This window comes from Brachyhypopomus gauderio, unplaced genomic scaffold, assembly GCF_052324685.1.
Source record: "Brachyhypopomus gauderio isolate BG-103 unplaced genomic scaffold, BGAUD_0.2 sc482, whole genome shotgun sequence".
In the NCBI taxonomy this organism is placed as follows: Eukaryota; Metazoa; Chordata; class Actinopteri; order Gymnotiformes; family Hypopomidae; genus Brachyhypopomus; species Brachyhypopomus gauderio.
The window spans coordinates 404-10,863 of NW_027507303.1; the positions used below are offsets into that span (position 1 = coordinate 404).

Sequence of the window (10,460 nt, forward strand, 5' to 3'; positions counted from 1 at the left end):
TGTGTGTGTGTAGTGTGTAAAGGGTGTGTGTGTGTAGTGTGTGAAGGGTGTGTGTGTGTAGTGTGTGTGTGTGTGTGTGTGTGTGTGTGTGTGTGTGTGTGTGTGTGTGTAGTGTGTGAAGGGTGTGTGTAGTGTGTGTGTGTAGTGTGTGAAGGGTGTGTGTGTGTAGTGTGTGAAGGGTGTGTGTAGTGTGTGTGTGTAGTGTGTGAAGGATGAAGGGTGTGTGTGTGTGTGTAGTGTGTGTGTAGTGTGTGTGTAGTGTGTGTGTGTGTGTAGTGTGTGTGAGTGTGTGTGTAGTGTGTGTGTGTGTGTGTGTGTAGTGTGTGAAGGGTGCTATGGGAAGTTCTATCCACTCTATTTGCTGCTTCACCTTTTTGAAACGGAACATTCACACAATCTGCCAACACGCGGTGTGGTGCGAGAGAAACACGCGGTGTGGTGCGAGAGAAACACGCGGTGAGAGCGCCGGTTTTGTGCGTGTTACCATGAATAAAAATCTCAGTGACACGCTCACGCATAAAGACAACATTCTACAGAACATGAATCTGCTTCTAATAGATCTACAGATTTACAGTGTACGGTGATATTTTTAATGTCACCTCTGCCTCTGTCTCTCTCTCTCTCTCCCACACACACACACACACACACACGCACGCACGCACACACTCACACACATACACACACGCACACACTCACACACACACGCGCACACACTCACACGCGCGCGCACACACACACACACACGCGCGCGCACACACACACACACACACACACACACACAGAGGCTAAAGTTCTCCGCCAGTCAGACGGCTGTTTTTTTTTTCTGGGGGCGCTGGCCGCCGAGGGCTCGTGCTACGGCCCGGATTGGCTTTCACACGGCAGCGCGAGGCTGAGCGCGAGGCTGAAAGGGTTACTGTTCCTGTGAGCTCTCGCTCTATTCTGCGCGCGCCAGAGAGCGCGGCTGAGTGGCGCCGGCGCGTCACACGCAGCCTCCAAACGCCCGAGACATCATGAAGAGAGGAGGGGGGGGGGGTGTTAGGCTCCCAGTGTATCTGTCACATTACCGCAACGCCACCGCAGACGCTCGCGCACTTTCACTTCACACGACGTAGCTTGTTTATAAAAACCCTCCCCGAGCTGCACACTTCAATGACAGCTACTTATCTGAGTAATTCACCATAATGCACCAGTGGAATATTAAGCGCCCCGCGGTTTGGCGCGTCTGGCGTCCTGCCGCGCGTGGAGAGGCGCGTTACTGGCCTATACCTCCTCAAGCCGCCGACAGCGCCTTCTCTTCTAATTAATAGTCTGGTAACGTTACCGACACTTCACCATTGTAGGACATTGGTCTTTGTTCCTCGCGCTGAGTCTTTTGGACAGAGGTCCAGGTCGGTTCTCTGTCACTTTTTCCTCTCCTCGCCATCGTGGCGGTTGTATGGAGCACTGCTGCAGTTTGAACAGCGCCAGGAGTCGCTGGCTCTCTGGTGCAGCGGGCTGCACTATTTCAGCCATGACAGTGTTTAAAATGACTGCGTCATATTTGACTGTTATGTTAACACACGGCGTCCCCAGCGCGTCTTTACGCAGAGCGCAGGCGGGTTACGGGCGGCGCACCAGCCCGACGCCGTGAACAATGAATAACAGCTCCGCGCTGGCCCTCCTGGTATGTGTAGTGGGTTACACAAGCCCGTAAATCAGACATTTCTAAACCTCTCTGACATGCCGCGCGCCCTCTGAGACGCTCTTTTCCCGGCAGAGAGAGAGAGAGAGAGTGTGAGAGAGAGAGAGAGGAGCAGTCAGAACGCGACTTTACTTACTAGTCTTTACACTTCCCAACTCTTTTATAAATACAAATACACAGTGCAAGCTATCTTAATATTCACAACATTTACATATGAATTACAGCACGCGTGCGCACACTAACCCTAACACACACCATCAAAACTACATTTGCCAGTCGCACCAATCAACAGCCTCTTGTGATCCGTTGCAAGCGCCCAGTTCACCCACACACTGGCCAGTTTATCAGAGAGATTTTATTGCTAGAACGCATTACCATGGCATTTTACACTGATAAGTCTGATTTTTTTTACACTGATCAGTCTGATTTGATAAGTCAGATGTTTTTCCCCCCCAAGTATAACTTGATATACTCGTCTTCTATTTCCATTTATTAGCTAAACTCACAACCGTTAAAACAATAAATAAAACGTACAGATTTTTTAAAACTTTACTAAAGTACTATAAGATTTCAAAAAGCTGAGTTCACGCTTTAATATATAATTTTATCCTCAATGCTTTCATTATTAATATTATTGATATTAATATCATACAAAACCTCTAGGCAGCATTGCAATGAATCAGTCAACAGTCAGTAAAGCAGTTCCATGAAAAGGGAACTTTCTTCTTCGTTTGAGTTCCGTCTTCTTCTCCTAAAAAATACCCCACTCTTCAGAGCACACAGCGTGGGAGTGACGTATGGTCCTGTTCATTTAACAAAAATAGCTGCATTCTTTCATACTTAAATATGTACAATGTTGGTATTTCAATCAAAATGCTATATAAAAAAATAGATTTGCTATATAACGCCACACTTCCCTCCACAAGTAAACAGTGCAATAGAAACGGTTTATAATTATTACTATAATACTCTTCAGTCCACATCCTGTTGGAAACACATACACACATCCTCTCTCTTTCACACACACACACACACACACACACACACACACACACACACACACACACACACACACACACACACACACACACACACACACACACACACAGCTTAGCAAGAACACTTGCACTCAGAGATGATGGGGTATTGTACTGGTATCCACGTGCAGTATTTCTGGCGCAGGAAACCCTGGCAGTACCAGCGGAGGAAGGTCTTGGTTACGGATTTGACCGGCTTGCAGAACATGCCTTCTGGGAAGGAGCATGAGCGCTGGCTGAAGCAGTTCCCTTCCTTCACGTAGCGCGGCCAGAAGCGTGCGCCCAGGTCTTTCCAGCTGTACAGCACGGGGCAGTGTGTGTGTGTCCACAGCAACTGCAAGAATTTCCGCCTCAGCTTCTTGCCTACCTTCACGCGCGTCCCGTACGGAGTAAGCGTCAGGTCCAGCTTTTTTATTTCGTTGGGCATTGTGCCCAGCGCGCGCGTGAGCTGTGCTGCGTCCGGTGAGGTCACGTTGAGCGGGCCCGGCATCGCGATGGACATGAAGTTTGGGTCGAAGTTGCTCCCCAGTTTGTTCCGCAGAGTCCTCTCTGAAAGGTCCTGCTCGCGGGGATCGTATTCGGGGTCGGGGTCCTCCTTCAGGTCCGGCACAGGCAGGTGTTCGCTGGGCGAAGGGCGCAGACGCAGGTAGTGTTGGGCCGCACCACAGTGTGCCCACAGTAACACGCAGACGAGTATGGCGTGGGAGAATCCCATGACGGTGTTTAGGTGAGGGCTCGCTCTCTCGCTGGGCAGTTATGTGGGTTTACTGTACACTCACAGATCTGTGACCCGCACGCCGCATAAATAGTCCAACTGACAGCACGAGCAAGATGATACTTTTAATAGATGGCGTGGGGGCTTGAATAACGGAACCGGAGCTGGACAGCTCGGGTGCTTCTTTATAGGGATCCCTGGGACGTCCTCGTGCTGGTATACGTCCCCCCCAAAAGTGATGCAATCCGTAGATGATGAACAAGATAAATTCTCCGGTGGTTCAAACAGTCTCCTGCCCACACCGTCCTTTCAGCTGGTCACCATGGTGACGCAGGAGACTCTCTGGCTTGCCTAAATGTTGGTGACAGTCTCTGTAGCTCGTGTCTGTGCCCCACGGGTGGAGGTATCCCACGGGTGGAGGTATCCCGATGCGTCGTGTCTCTGGGCAGCTCCAGAGCGGATCTGCCTGCGTTTTAAATGTCAGTGGTGATGCGGAATGGGGGGAGACTCTCAGCCAATGTTATTTTTACGTTCTGCTTTTATGAACTGCTCTCGCTCTCTCTCTCTCTCTCTCACACACACACACACACACACACACACACTTTCTCTCTCTCTCTCTCTCTCTCTCTCTCTCTCTCTCTCTCTCTCTCTCTCCTCGTGCGACAGGCTCCAGCCCGTCCCGCCGTGGTGGCGCTGTTCCTGGGATCACAGTCTCGCGGTCCTCCTTACAGCGGCCGGGCCCACAGCACTGCTCACGTGCGCTGCACCATTTCACACTCAATCACTGGGTCAGAGCAACAACAGAACGTAGATTCTCAGCCTGTCTGAGACGTGTCACCCGTGAAGTGCTGACAGCACTGATCGCTCACAAAAACATTTCCGTATACAGTCCGGACACTCGGCAGGTCCTGCAGGACACCAACTCCAGGAGTCTTTCAAGATCTAGTACAGCTGATGGGTTTACACTAACTCTCCTCTTCAGTACACTTTCACCAGCTTTCTGTGGATTTCATTGCACATATTTTCACTCCAGTTCAGGTCTGAATAGGTACCTTCATGCCTTCGCTGTCTCGCGGTGTCAAAATTCGTCTATGACGGCCGCAGCATCGCCCCTCCAGCCTGTCAGAGATCCCGCGCACTCAGGACCGGTAGCTATTCCGGGCGTGAGTAACGGTAGCTGGTGTGCAGACGCCTGCTGTGAGCCCTCGGGGAAGCTGTAAGAGTGTGTTTGTGCGGAGATCTCTGCTTTCTCCCAAGCTAAATACCCCCCTCCTCCTCCCCGCCCTCTCCAAGTGTGAGTGGGGCCAGCCCACCAACACCACCCTCAGCATGACTGACAGTGCTACACACACAGGACCCCCACCCATAACCCCACCACGCAGAGGAGAAAATATCTGCCACAATTTCTCTGGATTCACTGTGAACTCCTGTAGACAGTGATTACCAAACAATAATCTCTCTCTCTCTCTCTCTCTCTCTCTCTCTCTCTCACACACACACACACACACACACACACACACACACACAAGATTTTCCATATCTTGCACATTCCAGGACATTAATGAGAAACTTTGCGCCGTTTTCTTTACACAGCCGCAACCATGTGGCTCTACTGTTTCCACACACACACACACACACACACACACACACACACACACACACACATATGTACACACACACACACACACACACATACATACATATGTACACACACACACACACACACACACACACACATATGTACACACACACACACACACACACACACACACACATACATATGTACACACACACACACACACACACACACACACACACACATACATACATATGTACACACACACACACACACACATACATATGTACACACACACACACACACATATGTACACACACACACACACACACACATACATACATATGTACACACACACACACATGTACACACACACACACACACACACATACATACATATGTACACACACACACACACACACACATACATATGTACACACACACACACACACATATGTACACACACACACACACACACACACACATACATACATATGTACACACACACACACACACACACATATATATGTACACACACACACACACACATACGTATGTACACACACACACACATACATACATATGTACACACACACACATATGTACACACACACACACACACACACACATACATATGTACACACACACACACACACATACATATGTACACACACACACACACATACGTATGTACACACACAACACACATAATAATAATGGTAATAATAGTAATAATAAGGTAATAATAGTAATAATCATACTCATTATCATTGTTATATTTATTATTATTATTACAATAGAACACAATGAAACACTAAGATTATTTTCATTATAATAATAATCAACATGCTTCACGTCTCATGGACAAACAGACTCTTCTCTGTCCTGTTCCCAGATGGTGGAATAACAAACAGACCCTCACTGTCTTCAAACACACACTGAAGATTTATGTATTTGTGGAATACTTAAATGATCACTGATTGTGTCTGTTGTGTGTGTTAATGGTGTATGTTTATTGGAGGTTTTGTTGTGTATGTCTGTTGTGTTAATGGGCTATGTTTATTGTGTGTGTTAATGGTGTATGTTTATTGGAGGTTTTGTTGTGTATGTCTGTTGTGTTAATGGGCTATGTTTGTTGTGTGTGTTAATGGTGAATGCTTGTTGTCTGTTTGTTGTGTGTATATTTATGGTGTTTATTATGTATATAGGGGCAGTCATGGCCTGGTGGTAGGGAACTGATCTTGTGACCGGAGGGTCGTGGGTTCGATTCCCAGACCTGAGGCCATGACTGAGGTGCCCTTGAGCAAGGCACCTAACCCCAACTGCTCCCCGGGTGCCGGGCTAGGGCTGCCCACCGCTCTGGGCACGTGTGATCCACAGCCCCCTAGTAATCACTATGTGTGTGTTTGTGTGTGTGTTCTAACTGCACAGATGGGTAAATGCGGAGGACAAATTTCGTTTAGGGTGTAAATTTACAATTGACAAATATGGCACATTTCATTTCTTGATGTTAATTGCATGCATATTTATGGTGTTTGTTGTGTGGATATTTATGGTGTTTGTTGTGTGTATATTTATGGTGTTTGCTGTGTGTATATGTGGTGTTTGTTGAGTGTGTATTTACAGCTTTTACTGTGTATATATTTATGGTATTTATTGTGTGTATATTTATAACCTTTGTTCACTCATGAACTTTAGGGTCATCCAATGAGAGTTTAGAATTAAATGCTAAAATGGTCTTGTGAAGCAACCATCCCCGCTAGCACTGTGTGAGCAAAACTGAATAAAAACACAAGAGTCACTAATTGAGCAGAGATGTGTGGGGAACAGCCAACCGTCACTGGAAGCCTAACTGGGCAGGAAACCACAGAAACGTGGGGTCTCTCATCTGATCTCTGTCTTTACATGGAACTCACCAGTTTCACCATTATATCTAAAACATCTTGGTGTGTGTTAGTGAGATTTAACCCTAACCCTAGATCCTTCACAGCAGTTGAGAGCTGCCTCACGCTGCCTCACACTGCCTCACGCTGCCCCTCACAGCCCTGCACTGCCTCACACTGCCTCACGCTGCCCCTCACAGCCCCGCACTGCCTCACGCTGCCCCGCGCTGTCTCACACTGCTCATCACTGCCTCACACTACTCCACACTGCCCCACACTGCCTCACACTGCCCCACACTGCCTCACACTGCCCCTCACAGCCCTGCACTGCCTCACACTGCCCCACACTGCCCCTCACAGCCCTGCACTGCCTCACACTGCCTCACACTGCCACGCACTGCCACACACTGCCTCACACTGCCACGCACTGCCTCACGCTGCCCCTCACAGCCCCGCACTGCCCCGTGCTGCCACACACTGCCACGCACTGCCACACACTGCCTCACACTGCCACGCACTGCCTCACACTGCCTCACACTGCCCCGTGCTGCCTCACACTGCCCCCCACAGCCCCGCACTGCCTCACGCTGCTCCTCACAGCCCCGCACTGCCCCGTGCTGCCTAGCTGCTAGCTCCAGTTGTGTGGACTGCCACTAGAGGGCAGAGCAGCCAGAGGAGCACAAACAGGTGAACCTGAGAGCCAACGTGATTTCTGCTTCTGTCAAATTACACAGTTAAAGCCACAAATCTCCAACAAACACTCACACACCCTCCACACACACCCTCCACACATGCCCACACACTCATGTACTCACAGACTCACACATTCCCACACAACCTTACACAATTCAACATAACCAAACACTAAAGCAAACATGCAAGGCCTCAATCTCACACACAATAAGTGCCACCACATAAGTGCCAGATTAACTCTGAATAACTCTGATAAACTCTCTCGACCCAATTAAACACTAACACTGGGCTGCTTGTCCTCCACTCAGTGTACAGACATCTCTCTCACTGCACATCCTCACTGCACATCTCTCTCACTGCACATCTCTCTCACTGCACATCCTCACTGCACATCTCTCTCACTGCCCATTTCTCTCACTGCACACCTCTCCCACTGCACATATTTCTCACTGCACATATTTCTCACTGCACATCTCTCTCAGGGTCACTGGGGTTTCCACCGTCTGCCTTAACGAGAAGAAGGAGGCTGTGCAGAATAAGGACACTTAACAGAACAGAGCAACACAGGCTTTTCACACTCACATACACCTCAATACGGGACACAGCCAGGGGTCAGCATGCCACATACCGCAGGAACATAACAAAGACAGAGGAGAAAGACACACAGACAGACAGACAGACAGAGTGGGGGACAGAGAGGGGGGACAGAGAGGGAGAGAGAGACAAGCAGACATTCTGTCTACGCAAACAGAACTTCAACTGAATAATGAAGAAGGAAGAAAAGAAACACAAACACACACACACACACACATACACGCACGCACCCATGCATACATACATACACACACACACACACACACACACAAATACGCATACATACATACATACACACAAATACACACACATTCACACACACATACACACAACCACCTACCCAACCACACACACACAACCACCTACCCATCCTCACACACACACACAACCGCCTACCCACACACACACGCACACCCACCTACCCACCCTCACACACACACCCACCTACCCACCCTCACACACACACACACACACACACACACACGCACACACACATCCTCGCTCTCTTTCACGCTCACCCTTCTGTCCATCACTGAGTAGGCGTGTGAGCAGGAACATCCTATTGTGGAAGCAACATCTTCATTTATGACTTAAATTATTACAAGCTGGTTGACCCGCCCCTCCCTACACACTCACATGTGCCCTCAACCCCCAAACACACTTCACACACTTTCTTTGAACATCACACACAGACTGTTAATCAACCACAATATCTTCTGTTGCTTTGCCTTTCTTTCCCTGCCCTATTCTTTCTGTCTCTCTCTCTCTCTCTCTCTCTCTCTGTCATTCTCTCTCTGTCTCTCTCTTTCTGGTAATTCAAAGCAGATTCTGTTAAAGCTTTGAGATTTCTGGTCTGATTTAAGGCTGCTTGTTTGAAGAGATTCACTTTATTCTTCATAAAGGTTGTAAAGACCTCAGCACAATAACAGTGACACTTATGCTTGAACATTTTGTAATTTATAGATACACAGCAAAACACATATTCAAGATAAAATTAAGTTTTTAGATCCATTTTTAAAAGGCATATTGGGAGTTTGTTAGAATAGGAGTTCTATTATAACTTCTTTCTAAAGGAGAAATTCACTTTAGGTGAAACCAGTTAACAATTGTCAGTGTGTGTCATCATGGATCCATTTAGACTCCGCTGCACTACAAGGCAGGTGTGTGAGGTTGATGGTTCAGGACACACAGGTGTGTGAGATCCTAGCATTGATGGTTCAGGAGGACTGACCATGTTCACAAAGATGACTGAGCTCTGGCTTCTGGGACGGAAGATTTGTTCACTCCCCCCCCCATTCTCCTGTGTATTACAGCGTGGCTGTAGTATGATGTCATGTTGTGGGGTGGGGTCATGCAGCGTGATCGACAGCTCTGACTGTGAACCCTTTCAGTGACACACCATAGGAAACCTTCCGCTGTGTGTGTGTGTGTGTGTGTGTGTGTGTGTGTGTGTGTGTGTGTGTGTGTGTGTGTGTGTGTGTGTGTGTGTGTGTGTGTGTGTGTGTGTGTGTGTGTGTGTGTGTGTGTGTGTGTGTGTGTGTGTGGGAGGGAGAACCAAGGTACTAATCTCTACACTGCTGACCTGCTGCAGGAATTTGTGACTCCAGAAAAAGGCTAAGACTCTCTTTGACTTCCTCTCCTCCCTCCTCCCTCCTCCTCTCCTCCCTCCTCCCATCTCCTCTCTTCCCTTGTCTTCCTTCCCAGAGATGTGGAAAGAGGAGTGGAGAGGAAATGGAAGACAAGGCAAGAGGTCAGTAATTATCCTCTGCCTCATTTAATTGGGACTTGGTGTGTGTGTGTGTGTGTGTGTGTGTGTGTGTGTGTGTGTGTGTGTGTGTGTGTGTGTGTGTGTGTGTGTGTGTGTGTGTGTGTGTGTGTGTGACCTCATTGCATTCCTGACTGATTACCCTCATTCATGTCTCCAAAAGATACAATAAAAGTGACACAATCTTCAGTGGTGTGCTAGGAAAATCAAGACAGACAGACAGACAGACCGACAGACAGACAGACAGACAGACAGACAGCACATGCAGTTCTTCAGTATAATGACATCACTGGCTGTAGGCCAGATTCCCAACACTGACAAAAGAGTTGCTGTTAGTCAATGAACCTGTCACTACATGCTGTGTGTGCGCGCATGTGTGTGTGTGTGTGTGTGTGTGTGTGTGTGTGTGTTCCCAGCTCATGGTATTTTGCTCTTGTTAAGGTTACGTGTCTCCAGCAAGCTTTCTCACACCCTCTGCAGATAACAACTATAATGAGGGGCTTTTCAGGGGCTCTC

At 48.3% G+C, this 10,460-nt stretch overlaps 1 protein-coding gene across 1 annotated transcript; it reads right to left on the minus strand.

Moving 5' to 3' along the window:
• Positions 1 to 1,977: 1,977 nt before the first annotated feature.
• Positions 1,978 to 4,657, minus strand: LOC143506567 (noggin-2-like). The gene has a single exon (XM_076996365.1). It carries the CDS (start codon positions 3,431 to 3,433, stop codon positions 2,792 to 2,794), a length of 642 nt encoding a protein of 213 aa, XP_076852480.1. The 5' UTR covers positions 3,434 to 4,657; the 3' UTR covers positions 1,978 to 2,791.
• Between the last annotated feature and the right edge of the window lie 5,803 nt (positions 4,658 to 10,460).